Genomic DNA, 15,101 nt, shown 5'->3' on the forward strand with positions numbered 1-15,101 from the left:
TTGTTACAAGATTGTAATCGTTCTATCCCTAAAGCATTGGTATCGATTTCAGATATGTAAAAATATTTAAAGCCACCCCTACAAAGAACCATAGTTAGGACCTTGTCCTTTAACCTTATTTGTTAAAAGGACAGTGTTTACTGTTTGACAAGTAGATGTCACTGTATTGTGTTGAGCAACCAAAAGTGAGTGCTCTAAAGTAGAGTGTACTAACTACGGGGACCCAGCTTCTTACAAGGTTTTGAGTAACTGTGGCAGCAAAATGGCAGAAGTTAGCTACCTCTATCTGTGGCTAATGTTATGTAAAATAATTAATAAGATTTCTCGAGCTACAAGTATTTGAATAAAAAATACGTTTATATGATAGTTTGAATTTTTTCAATTATCATTGAAGTTATCTTTATCTCTACAAGGCACTAAATATTGCACACCAATATTTTCTCATAATTACATTTTATTGATAGAGCCTGTCAGCCTTTTCATTTTTATTATTATTTTTGATGTAAACAGTTGGAACCCAAAATAATTGTGACTTATATTTGGTCTCAAATTTTACACTTCAATCGAGTGACACTGGAAAAACAAATAATCTAACCAAATTTACTGTGTGGAATTCCCACTTCAAACATATACTAGTGTTCAAAACTTTGGGGTTGCTTGGAATTTGTATTTGTTTTTTAAGGAAAAGCATTGTTTTTTCAATTGAAGCTTACATAAAACTAATCAAAATACATCCCATACATGTTTAATATGGCAAATGACCATTTTAGTTGCAAATGTCTGTTTTTTTAAATCAATAGGTCCACTTCCAGCAATCCAGGTTTTTTATAGTACACTGTGTTTGCTAATTGCGTTAGAAGGCTAATGGATGATTAAAAACCACTGTGTATTTATGTTAGGACAGTAAAAAACAGTTAAGTTTCTCAGAAAAACTGACCGTGTTAACCATGAGAGTCGATTCTTTTTCCAAGCAATTAAGGCAATTTGATGTGAGAAATTGCCAAGAAACTGAAGATATCCTACAACGGTCTGTTCTACTCCCTTCAGAGAAGAGCCCCAAAAGAGTAGAAAAAGAAGTGGGAGGCCCCCCTGCACAACCAAGCAAGAGGACAAGTACATACGAGTCTCTAGTTTGAGAAGTTGACGCCTTGCATGTCCTCAACTAGGAGCTTGGTTAAATAGTACCCGCAAAACACCAGTGTCAATATCTACAGTAAAGAGGCCACTGCAAGATGCAGGGCTTCAAGCCAGGGGGGGGAGGGGATTTTTAAGGGTTATTGTTCTATCTGCGTTATTCATTATCCATTATCCGTTATCGGTCAGTTCATAATACGCTACAAAGTCTAGTCTTACTCTCAGCCAAAAGGCCAAGCTAAGGTCCTAGCCTTAAAGCCTTGCTGTGATCATTGCGGATGCACCGATCCCGGAGATACTGCAATACCAGGCCGATGCGTGGAGTGGACAGAGCAAGCTCTTATTCCATCTCCGGATTGCAAAAATCAATGTGGCTAGTACACAAATCTAGATCACCACATGCCGATTCTTTAAAAATCTCACGGTCACAGGTAAGTTCCTCAAATCATTTGGAACTTCAGCAAGCTCTATAGATCCGATCCAAGTACTTGCCTACGATTAAACCTTCAAGCCAGGGTGGCAAAGAAAAAGCCATATTTGTGACTGGCCAACAAAAGGAAGAGCTCAATATCCATCCATTATCTACACTGCTTATCCTCAGTAGGGTCACGGAGGTGCTGGAGCCTATCCCAGCCTTCTTCGGGCAGTGGTCTGGGGACACCCTGAACTGGTTGCCAGTCGCAGGGCACACAGAGACAGACAAGTCACTCACTCGCTCGCTCATTCACACCTAGGAACAATTTGGACTGGCAAATTAACCTGACATGAAGGTTTCTGGGGAATGTGGGAGGAAACCGGAGTGCCCGGAGTAAACTCACAAAGGCACAGGGACATTTGAAAGCTGGTGTATCTTGAGCATGCAGTGACTTGAAAAATAAAATTATTATCACTAATTTCAGTCAAGTATCACAATTTATTACAAAAACTAGAACTTTTTCATCTGTTAGTGCTGCCATGCTTGAAGCATATAACAATGCAGTATAAAATGTCCACCTGCAGATCCATCAGTAAAAGCGAAGATGACAAATGTTAAGACATGCTGTTACTGTACAGAGAACATTCCGATTAATGTACAAACATTCTGTAAAACGCTCCAATGTCACCTTGATGCAGGACAGCGCCTTTTCTGAAGCGTTATAATAAACATGTTTGGGAAATTTAGCTCAACAAAACCGACAAGAACACACAAGCACCCATGAATGTGCCCAAGGCACTCAGGCTTGAATGTTGGCAATGGGCATGACATGTCACCCTTCACACAAATTCACATCAAGCGGAATACGGGGCAGGGGGAATGAAAAGCATAGGTGATCTGTTGAACATCGCATTCTGCCTTGTCGGTCTTCACAGTGAAAACCGCTGACAGTCAAAACAAAAGAAATATCACCAGGAAGATGTTTTGGTGATTTTTTTCAAGACTAAATGACGTCTACTGCATTCAATCTTTCATTGGTGTTGCCATTAGCATCCTTGAACATCACAAAAAGTTGTAAATGTTCACTGCCAAAGAAGTTTCTCGAAGAGAAATCCAGGTAAAAACAACCAAAAACCAACTGTCCCCATTTTTTTCTTAAACCAGCGTCGAGCGTCTGATATATACGGATCGCTCAAATTCCGTCAAAGACGACGCAACCGCAGGGGGGGCGCGTCAAACGGATCCGCTTCCAGTTTTCGCTCTTCAGTTAAGGTGGCGGCATGCTTCGAATGTCCACTTGGAAGCGCCGCCATAAATTTCCAGGCTCGTCTCTAGCCAAGAAAAAACATTGCCCGTTTGGGCCTTGCTGCTGCAGGTTGCCAAATTGTAGATTTCTCCTACGGATAATTTGCGATCCCAGATGTGAAAGTTGGCCAGATCCCCGACGAACGCTTGGGTTGCGTCGAAGCCTCCTCCGTAAGTGTCCTAAAAAAAAGACAGACTCCGTTACTATCTCCTAAAATCTCTTTTGAATGTGGCTTGCGAGTCGGACGGTTGGTTTTCTACAAACTGCCAATGTAGTTTAAACATTATGTACTGATATACATATTGCATCTCGTGGGTTTCCTCCGGGCACTCAGGTCTCCTCCCACATTCCAAAAAACATGCATGGAAGGTAATTGGCCGGTCTGAAATGTCCTTAGGTGTGAATGAGCGAGTGACATTTCTGCCCTGTTGCTGGCTGGCAAACGGTTTAGGGTGTCCGCTGCCCACTGCTGAGATGGGCTCCAGCCTCCCCGACCCTACTGAGGATAAACGGTGCAAATAATGGATGGATGGATTGCATTCCGTAAACATATGAAAAAGTGCATTACTGATAGTTATTGTTTTTTTAAGAAAAAGGTCAAAAACGTACATTTTGAAAGTAATAGTTCTTTTGAAATCACCAATCAATTTGTATTGATATGAAATAATAATAAGATAGTTCGTCAAAACAATTGATAATTGACGAATAATGAATTAAGTATTTCTTTTTTACAGATTGCTCATGCCATTAGTGCCTACCAACATCTGATGAATTTGTAGAAAACATTGATGAAAAAGTTCTGAATTTCCAAATGATATAATGTGCGATAATGGCCTTACAGTGCATCAGTATGACCATTATCACATTCGAGGCATGTAAGTAGTTAGGGCTATTTTCACGTTAACAGTTAAATTATGGATTATTATTATTCAGGTGTATTTGAGGTGGAAAATCTGCATTAGATACAAGACTCTAAAGCAGTGTTTACACTGGTGTGCCGTGAGACCTTGTCTAGTGTGCCGCTGGAATTTGCTCAATTTTATCTTTCCCAAAAATCAGGCCATTATTCAGGATTTTTGTTATCTTCAGAAGAGGGATTGTAATAGTCATCCATATCAGTAGGTGGCAGTAGATTTTTATATACTTTTTATATACTAATTATCTGCTCATGAGGTAGCACAGTACATTCAATGACTTAATTTGTTTAACAAAGCGGTTTAAGATGGCACTATTAAAAATAAAATAAAGCACATCATTCCTTTTTATTTTAGATAGATAGATAGATAGATAGATAGATAGATAGATAGATAGATAGATAGATAGATAGATAGATAGATAGATAGATAGATAGGTAGGTAGGTAGGTAGGTAGGTAGGTAGGTAGGTAGGTAGGTAGGTAGGTAGGTAGGTAGGTAGGTAGGTAGGTAGGTAGGTAGATAGATAGATAGATAGATAGATAGATAGATAGATAGATAGATAGATAGATAGATAGATAGATAGATAGATAGATAGATAGATAGATAGATAGATAGATAGATAGATAGATAGATAGATAGATAGATAGATGGATAGTTGAAAATGGCAAGCTGCAGATTAAAAAAAACACTATCACAAAGAGATAAAACTGGGGATTGGTCATAAAGTCATCGACATTTTTGAAAGAGTCTTGAAATGTAAAACTTTTAAAGCAATTTCTGATATGTATGAATGTTTGCTGGCATGTAGTGGGCATTCATCACTCTATATTAAAAGGAAATCGGTAAAGGAGATGGATTCAAAGATAACAGAATATTTGTAAAACAGCTAAAGGCTCCAGGAATCTGAAGGAATTCAAATGGAAGAATGTCGTCAGATTTTTTATCACCCCGAAAATTAGGAGAGGTTTTTCTAAGGTTCAACAATCATGTTGGAGAACATGTGGAGAGGTAGACATGGACCACATACATATATTTTGGATTTGCCCAAGAATACAAGATTACTGGGAAAATATTTGGATATGGCATATCTAAAACATTTGAGGGGCTCTAATCTATGAAATATTACAGAAAAAGGATGAGTATGTGGTTAAAGCTAGCAAAAAAGTAATAACAAGATTATGGTACAAACAAGATCCCCCCACTGCTCCATGGTGTGGATATCTTGTTTGTACCATGGACAAATGGGACAAATAGGTAGACTATTGGGAAAATAGACACCACTTACAAACAATGAAGACTGGACTTAGAAGAAAGACTTGAACGTGGAAGATATTCCCCAACACTGCAATGTTGTTGTGTTGTTTTTTTTTTTTTTAATTTCCGATTTAGATTAATAGCATTCACCATTTTATAGCTTATTTTTTAATTGGACTTGCGCCTTAAAGCATTGGTCAGTAACCACTGGGCCTCGGACCCATATGAAAAAGTACCCAAATAAATAAAAGTTGACTCATTTTCTGCCTATACTATATAAAATGTGCTTTTTTATCCACAAAATAACCCAAAGGTTGGGTGTACATTATACAGAAAGCTTTACAGTAATATATTAGAATATTACGCAAAAATATCGCTACCCACACTTGCAATACATCAGGTACAACGTGAATCAGCAGTGAGAGTGCTGAATCCTAACCACCTAGACTACTAGGGATGTTAATGACACGGAAAGGCATTAGATATTATTTCATCATCACATTATTTTTACTCACAGTGCAAGAGATGATTAGAGGGGGTGAATGTTCCACACTGTCCCTTTAAAAACATTTTCTCATCGTAAACCTTGTAGACCACTATGGTTGTAGCTGGCAAAGAATAAGGCCTTAGATGTTAAATCGTCGTCACACTGTTTTTACTCATGGTACCAGAGATGAATGTTCAAAATGTATTGATTTTAATAATCATTTATGCCTTTTGTTTACCTATAGGAAGAGATAAAGATTACACGCTGTGCCTTTAAGAAAATTTTATTGCTTAACTTTGGATGTAGATGACATAGGAAAGGCATTCAATTTTATCTCATACTGTTTTTACTGATGGTACCAGAGACAAATATTATACCCTCCTGAGATAATGCCTTTCCTGTGTCATCTACCTCCCTAGTGGTCTCGTGATTATACAGATGATTTAGGCTTATTATTATCATTGTTATTTTTTTATCACTAATGTTATTATTGGAGTGGGCTGCGGCCCGTGGTACAGGCTTACAACACTTTAAAAGTTAGAGTTTGTTGCATAGTTCATAAAGAAAGTCTATGCAGGTATCCCATGGCTGATTTACTAAAGAGCAATTGATTTGCATACACAGTTTCTATTTCAAGCTTGGTCAGCAAATGAAACAAGGTGACAACTACAAGAAATTGTAAATTACTGCTGCTGCTAGGACACAAATACAGCCTGTACTGCCCATGTGACAAGTTGATGTTGTTACCTGCTCTTGACCCAGGATCAGCAGACCTTGTGGTTTAATAGGATGGTATGGGGCCAGGTTCTCACCGCTCCCTCTCTTGACACCATCTTGGAAAGCTTCCCACACTCCGTCCCGAGTGGTCCACGTTACGCAGATATGATGCCATTTGCCATCGTTGATCAGGAAAGGCAGTTTTGCAACCTTGAAATAATGTCAATACATCGACCTTAATCAACACCCACCAACAGTGTTGGGAGTAACATGTTACAAAGGAATGTGTTCCTGGATTGCAATTACTATTATCCGTATTGCGTCATTAATAAAATTATTTAACTCAACTGTTTTATTAAAATGGTGCGGTAATCAGTGACTTATTAAAAGCTGACTTTGAATTACAATGTTTTCTCTTCTATGCGGTTCATACTTTGCTCATGAAGTAATATGCATCCCTCAATCTGCCAGAAAAACAATGCAGAAAGCACCAAGAGGTCAAAGTGGGCAGGTACTGTATATAACTGAATACATTTACCATCTCAAGGACAAAGTATGAGGTGATGTAATTTCTCCCTATTGATATTCTGATATGCTCCCTACCGTATATACTCACATATAAGCCATATTCACAATTATTAAATTTAAAACAATGAAGTCAGGGGTCAGGTTCGCATACTTGGTTGAGCGTAAGCAGTAGCGAATGCTTTGCAGCGCTTGGGTTGGGGGTGTGGCTTATACAGGAACAAGTAGAGCAACGGGGCAAATGGAATTTACGTAAAAAGATTTCGAAATGTTTTGCTTGCAGAAAAAACAAAACGTCTTGGACATTACCCAGAAATGGAGAAGAAACTATTCGAGTGGTTTAAAGACAGAAAACAAAATGGGCTGTCTCAGGTGTGTTAGTTTACTAGCTCTCAAGATTGCACAGGCCAAGAAATATGAATGATTCACTGGTTCCACAGGTCGGTGAAGGTGTTTTCTTGTTTTTCTTTTATTATGTGGCTATTTTAAGCAGTTTTAAGGGTTGGCCTCAATGCGGTAATTTGTAACTGGATAGTTACTTTCAGAGTTACACACTACTTTTGGGTGTCAGTAATCTGAGGATAACACAATTACTTTTAAAATTAAGTAACAAGTAACTAACAAATAATGTGTTTTTTGGTAACACACCCAACACTGGGACACAGACAAACCTTGTCATTAATCAGGATCTCCATCGGGTTGTTCCCCCACTCGATGAGCACCAACTCATTAGCCTGACCAGGAACGGCATAGGAAAAAGGCGTGCCTACTCCAGGGGATGCATTGGACTTGAGCCACATGCAGACAGTGAGAGCGTACATCTCCGGCAAACTCTTCTTCACCTTTGCGTACATGTAGTTGGTCCTCAGTGGAAATGTGAGCTGGAATTTATCCAGAGGCCTGTTTTCTCGCTGACCTGTTTAAAGGAAATAGAGATGTGTTTGCGTGGCAGATATTTTGGATGATGCAGTCGTCTTGCAGAGTGCTGCCTCTAGTGCTACCCCAGCAACTGGTTTTTCACAGAGCCTCTCCATTAAGTACAAACCCACCATATTAAGTTGTCCAGGACAGCAAAAATATTAGGTAATCCCAACCACTCTGAAAACTGTGTCGCAGGTAGATAGACGAGTTCCCTAAATTGGTCTAGAAAATATAATTATTGCAATGTACGCCAGCAACATAAACAGTCATTTCATGTATAACAATGAAATTCTCAAAACAGGCATAAATTCATCATAAAAGTGCGTAAAAATACCAGTCGTAAATTTCATTGTAACTTGTGGGCCACATTTTTTAATATGCTAATTGTCAGAACCGGAACAGGAGGAGGACCCAGATGCATAACGTTTCTCACACAAGCTTTATTTTACGAGAATGGGGCAGTCATGTACGTTAACACAAACGCCAGTGATTCGGCGATCGCTGGGCGGAAGAAGTAAGGCAGAAGTCCGGCGTGGAACAACAGGAAGCCAGAGGCCGACGAGATCGATATCAGATACACGAGCAGATACGGGACAGTCGGGGTCGATGCCGGACAGGACGGGACAGACAGGATCGATACCAGATACAAGAGCAGATACCGTTGACTTGTCAAAGGAGTGAAAATATGTCTAATACAAAAAAGTGCATTAATAACAAATTGGGTATGCAGCATAATGTAATCTTACCTAGCTACAAATGGGGTTAATGTGCCCAAAAAATGCTGATTTCCTTACCTACCTAGGATAAATATCTGACTTACATTTACAATCACTTAAGAGTTAGCACATGGTGCTTTTTTGAATGTTATACTTTTTAAAAATAAGAACTTCAGACTGATTTTGTTCTTTTTCTAAACAAAATTCCAAGTGGCCCATAGTATGACCCAAGATGCCCGTAGGTAGGGGTAGGCAAACGTTTGGGTTTGCAGGCAACATTGGGTTAAAAAGTATGACAGAGCCTTGAATCGAAAACTCGACAATGAGTCAGAAAAATAGATAAAACTAGACCTATCCAGTTGGTCTCATAAACATATAGGAATTAATTTACACACAGACATGTAAGTTAAATTTCATCTTTAGATTTGTTTATTAATAGACTCTTTCACTAAATTGATTTTGAAACACTTAAAACAAATCAATATTTTGAGTCGGGGCAGCACGGCGGCGCAGTGGTTAGCGCTTGTGTGGCACAGTTTATGTCATGGGAACCTGTCGTGGGTTCAAATCCAGCTCCAAACTTCCTGTGCGGAGTTTGTATGTTCTCCCCGTGCTTGCGTGGGTTTCCTCCGGGCCAGGGGTCATCAGTAATTGATTTTTGGAAAAAAAATAAATATTTAAGTGCGAAAAAATTAATGTTAATTTTTTCGTGGCAAGGCCAATTAATGGGTATTTATTGGATTTCTAGCCATTAATTGGTAATTTAATGGTATACTAGCCGGTGACGACAGGAAATTTTCTATCGATCCAGGATTGGATGACTCCTGCTTCTTTGCATCACTTTCTTTCTTCAAGTGCTGACTTTTAATGTGGCTTTCCAAATTGCTCCAACCGGTGTTGCGCCGTTGGATGCGCTCGGCGCCACACGAGCAGCGCCATTTGCCGTTGACGACATCAATCTGCGTGAAGTACTCTCTAACCGTTTTTTCCTTCGGTCCCATAACCGTGCGAAGATTACAATCAATACAGCGTAGTAGTAGTGGTGTACAACGTGTGCATATGCGCATCCAGGACGTATGTGCTTGAGGCAAAACGTGAGCCAATCAACAAGCCCGATTTTGTCCCGACCAATAAAAAGCTGCTTTGCAACCACACTACGTACGTACAGCTACCGTGTTTCCCCGAATATAAGGCCGGCCTTACTTCAAAATCATCGTCAAAAATTGAGGTTTTGAAATAAAAATATGTGCAAAAGTAATACATTTTCGCTAAAAATTTCTTAGAAAAGCATTGCCGTTGTTAAATAACGTTGATATCTACGGTTTTCATAGGTAATATGAGCCCGAATATTTTCGCAATTAATGGGTCGCAATAATTGCTAATTATTTAAATTTTGCAATAAATGGATTTATGAGTTTAAGCAACCATTCCATTAATTTTTCGCAATTAATGGCATTAATTTTTCACCAATCATTTATTGCTGACCCCTGATCCGGGCACTCCGGTTTCCTCCCACGTTCCAAAAACATGCATTTCAGGTGAATGGGCCGGTCCAAATTGTCCCTAGGTGTGAATGAGCGAATGAGTTGTCTGTCCCTGTGTGCCCTGTAACTGGCTGGCAACCAGTTCAGGGTGTCTCCTGCCTACTGCCCGAGGATAGCTGGGATGGGCTCCAGCCTCCCCCGCGACCCTAATGAGGATAAGCGGTACGGCTGATGAGATGAGATGAATATTTTAAGTCACGGTTTTAGCGGGACAGTGTGTATAATTTGACCACTAGATGTCACTTTGTGGTGTGGTGCACCCAAAAATGAGAGCTAAAAAGTACAACTGACTAAATTACACCATTTTACTTCGGGGGTTTTTTCCCAGCCTTTTTGAGATTTTCAGGTACCCGTAACTGCAAGATGGGAGACAATTATGTCAGTTCCCTTTAGGTTTGGCTCATGTTTGAGATCCTAATTTATTGACCTACGAGTATTTTTTTAAAGTTGCATATTTACATTTTATTGTGTGTGTTTTGTTGTCATTATTTAAATCAATATTGATTTTCTTTAATGAATTTAGTTTTTTTACCCACTAGGAGACACTATTTAGTGCACACTGTCTCTGTGAACACTTAATTTTTAAAGTTTTTTTGCACGGAATTTGTTGAAAAATAATAATAAATAATGTAAATGCATTATTAAAAATGTGGCCAGCTATTTGAATTTTGGCCTTTTGCACAGTACATATAAATGCTTCATTAAAAATAAGAAATTTTAACGGTGTTTGGAGACATTCGGGACATGAGTAGCACCAACACAACGCCAAATTTGTATTTAAAGTACCTTATTTACCATTATACAAACTATCATTCTATTTTCACCATTTTGGAGGGCCGGATTAATGAGCCCGACGCTAACACTCCCTAACAGTAGGTAGCGAAAATACCCTGCTCGATCTCTTTTCCTTGTCTAGACAATTGGCACCATCCTAATTGTGTTTGAGAGGGACCACATCTCATTTAATTGTGATTTTTTTAATTTTATTTACTTTTTTATGTCCATAATAATGGGTCCCTAGAAAGTTAGTGATAAGGGAAAGGAATAGTGATAAACAGTGACAACAAAGATCAAGCCAAAGAAAAAAGTTATTGCGAAATATGACAATATTGTATAAGTCTGCCATTGAAGCACTGCTTTAAGGTACAGTAAATGTTTTAAAAATGTTGGATTTCAAGCTTTTTTTTACCAGTGTATAGATCTTTGTTATCTGCACAACTAATTATCAAATGTAATTTAAATATACAGTGATTTAATATTTTGGGTACAAACTATTTTAAAGTAGTTTTAGGGCATCACTTACAGTATATGCATTTTAGGCTTATATATTTGCGAGACTTAAGATAAATATGTTTTTTGAAAAAAAGAAAAATATATTTGACCATCACTGTTTAAAACTGCAAAATCTTTTTATTTGAGTTAAGGGGGTTTTCTTGATCTGGGTCGCAGCCTGTTATTGGACTGGAAGGGTGAGTCCTCAAGTCAGACTAGTTCAGAAACACGTCAGTAAGTAATGACAAGCAATGTGTTGGACAATTATGCAAGTTGCTTTATATGTTGTATGTATTATACTGTGTTATACCGAAATAAAATGAATAACACTCCACGTATTGCGATAACATTTTGGTAATTTTTTGTTTCAACTGTTTTTTTTTTGCATGCGACTGTGTCTGCTAAATCTCAGGGTTTGTGTTTAACACTGTTTCTATTTACATTCTCTGCAATTAGCATTCATCATTTTAGCAATTTAGCATTAATTATTAGCCTTACACATTAATCTATGTTAAGCCTACGGTTGTTTACAGAGCTGTATAGTTAACGATATTATATCAGGTAGAAGTTAACAGGCAGATGCCAAATTGTCTACTCATCTCTTATTAAGATTGTACTATTATGCATACTCAAGTATCACTTGTAAGGACCCCTGCTGGGGATTTACATCGGAATTATACATTACACAACAAATCCGCGCCAGCGATGCTCCACATTTGCTTTAATCCTAATTTGCTAAAACACCCTAGGAGCGATGACGTTTTCCGACCTTCATCCCGTGCTTCGTCGCGCCACATGACCGCTCGTGTCTGCCAGGGGATCAACCATGTCCCAAACACATGCACACGTTTTTGGAGGGTTTTAGGTTTTGAAATGAAGGGATAAAGCTGTTTAATCTGCTGGAAGAGCAGTAAAGCTTCCAAAAATATTTGCTCCCTAGTGAGATAGATGATAAACGTGCCAAAGCAGGAATACCACACATCCTTTGAAGCAATTTTTACCTTTCTCTAAGTCAGTGATCCTCTGGTGTAGAGAAGTGAGCGTGGACTCCACTCTCCCACGCTGCTCCGTCTCATTCCGGAGTCCGGGCTTCCCTTCCTCGATGCTATTCACTCGGGAGAGCACCTGTTTCTCCAAGTCATCGATTTTACTTTGGAGAAGATCTTTGAGGCTGTTGGCCTGCACTGAGTTGTTGCTTCGACTGAATTGCTACAACAACAGAAATATACATTTTAAACTTGATGTAAGGGATCCACTCATAAGACTTATTATAGATAGTATAGAGCAGTGTTTCTCAAAATGTTGTATATATCTCATCTCATCTCATTAGCTGCACCGCTTATCCTCAGTAGGGTCGCGGGGGTGCTGGAGCCCATCCCAGCAATCATCGGGCAGTGGGCAGGGGACACCCTGAACTGGTTGCCAGCCAATCGCAGGGCACACAGGGACAGACAACTCGCTCGCTCATTCACACCTAGGGACAATTTGGACCGGCCAATCCACCTGAAATGCGTGTCTTTGGAATGTGGGAGGAAACCGGAGTGCCCGAAGGAAACCCAATGCAAGCACGGGGAGAACATTCAAACTCCGCACAGGTAGGCTGGTAGCTGGATTTGAACCCACACAGGATGTTCCCAAGACCTTAGAACTGTGCCACACACGTACTTACCACTGCTCTGCCGTGCTATGTTGTGTGTATATATATATATATATATATATATATATATATATATATATATATATATATATATATATATATATATATATATTGCAATTAAATTTGTTTTACAAAAAAATGAAATAATGTAATTTAAGTCATTTTAATGATATTTTGCAAATGTCTTATGTTTTTTAATGTATTTGACTTCACATAAAATAAATACCTAAATAATATAAATTAATAAGTATGTTTGTGATTGTATTCAATCTTGTTAACCAAGAAAATGTATAATTAAAAAGTTAAAAAAGTTAAGTAAGCATATTTTTCCTTTTTTTCTATATTTACCTTGTTTTTAAAGTAAAATGAGGAAAGAAATGATACTTAAACTTACTTGTATTGTGATTAAAATATAGGTAAAACATATCCATTTACATATAATAAAATAAGGAAAAAAAGATCCCTCAAGTGTGCAGAATAATGTGATACGGGTGAGTTAATACAAAACAAGATCAGAATTTTTTTAAATAGTAAAAACTTTGCTTATTTCAAGAAATACATTATAGTCAGTCATGAATAATATACTAATATAGAAAATTATTACTATTATTTATACATTGATTTATATAATCATGTATGCAGTTATTTATTTATTCAATCATTTTTTTATCTATATGTATTTATTATAGTTAGAAGCCAAGTAACTGCTCTTATTTTTCACTCATGTTACTTTTCAATATGTATTTTTATAATTTATTACGCTTAAATAATCCTCATTTGAGATATACGGGTAAGCAATTGCATTCCATACAGACCAATTCTCTGTACAATTTGTGATGACTTATCACAGAATGGAAAACCAGCTTAATTCATATTTTTTTCTAAATGTCGTTTGCACAATCACTTGAATTTCAAGCATTTGCCAACATCATCTAGTTCTATTCTAAATGAAACTTAAACATATATAACGATTAAGACGGATTGAATCGAATGTATTTGATCAAGTATAAGTCGTATCAAGCATGTTCCTTAATGTTGTTCCTGAATTCAACACCTACCTCAAGGTTCTCCAATCTCTGCTTGAGAGACTGCAAAGTCTGAGAGAGTTGCGCTAGAGTGTCGGCGGGACCCCTGGATACGTCCCCCATGGTGTTTTTGGTACCGGGCTCTTTCCTCCTACCCCCAGACCGCCCGTCCCCAGCCTCGACGCCGCTTTGGCTCTCGCAGCGCGCCAACTTTGAGGTCAGTTCTCTGATGGTTTCCTTTTGGTTCATGATGGTTTCCTTCTGCTGCAGGACCGTCTCCCGCAGCTGCACCACCGTGCTCTTCAGGTCATCGCCGGGGAAACTGTTCTGTAAAGTGGCCGCACAAATGTCCATATCCTTTGGGACTGATGTGCAAATAAATTGCGTCTGCCCTCCAAAGTCTTGACACAAACTCTGTAACAAGAAGCATGAAAATAAAAAAAAATTCCGGAAGCTTTTTTTCTCCATTGTTTGGATTTCGGCCTCAAGGGTTTGTGACTTGCTTTAATTGGAAAAAATAAATAAAATTAATGTAAAAAAAGGAAACCGCAGTGACTTCCTCCGTGTCGTGTAATCCGTGCGTGGAGGAAGACCTGTTTTATACAGAGAGCGTGCTTGTGCGCAGAGCAGCTTCACTGCATCACCACCGAAGGGGAGGGAATTTGAGTCCCTCATTAATAGGCACCAGAGGCAGCGTCACTTCCTAAAGAAAAGCCCCTCAATTTTGCTCCTGGGCTTGCACGTGATCGCCTTTTCTCTCTGTTATTGTTTGCAGACTTGACCAACAGCTTTGTTCACTATCCCCTACTCCCTTCTCTCTCTCTCTCAATCGCCTTTTCTCTCTTTCTTTCCGTGTCTCTTTCTCTCTCTCTCTGCCTCTCATAAGATCGCTATTTGTGCTTCAGCACCAAGGACAGCAACATCCAAAGTACTGTACAGTGATTTCTTGATTTACTGTACAAACATACGCACACAAACACACAGCTAATGAATAAAAACAACAATATTACTTACAATAATAAAACTACAAAGTCTACCACTACTACTATTACTACTACTACTAATACTAATACTACTATGACTATACCCACTACTACTACTACTACTACTACTACTACTACTACTACTACTACTACTACAATTACTACTACTACTAATATGATTTTGAAAGCAACTGTACAGAATTGCCTTCATGCTAAAACAGGGGTGTAA

At 38.5% G+C, this 15,101-nt stretch overlaps 1 protein-coding gene and 1 pseudogene across 1 annotated transcript; both read right to left on the bottom strand.

Moving 5' to 3' along the window:
• Positions 1–1,414: 1,414 nt before the first annotated feature.
• Positions 1,415–1,506, bottom strand: LOC148373403 (U2 spliceosomal RNA; annotated as a pseudogene).
• A 527-nt stretch (positions 1,507–2,033) lies between these two features.
• Positions 2,034–14,632, bottom strand: nptx1l (neuronal pentraxin 1 like). The gene is made up of 5 exons (XM_088355573.1): positions 13,923–14,632; positions 12,209–12,416; positions 7,426–7,670; positions 6,260–6,439; positions 2,034–3,034 (listed from the first exon to the last, which is right to left on the bottom strand). Exons 1-5 carry the CDS (start codon positions 14,355–14,357, stop codon positions 2,813–2,815), a joined length of 1,290 nt encoding a protein of 429 aa, XP_088211699.1. The 5' UTR covers positions 14,358–14,632; the 3' UTR covers positions 2,034–2,812.
• Between the last annotated feature and the right edge of the window lie 469 nt (positions 14,633–15,101).

The sequence above is a fragment of the Urocampus carinirostris genome, chromosome 1 (genome assembly GCF_059441175.1).
Source record: "Urocampus carinirostris isolate Australia breed hairy pipefish chromosome 1, RoL_Ucar_1.0, whole genome shotgun sequence".
NCBI classification, from domain to species: Eukaryota; Metazoa; Chordata; class Actinopteri; order Syngnathiformes; family Syngnathidae; genus Urocampus; species Urocampus carinirostris.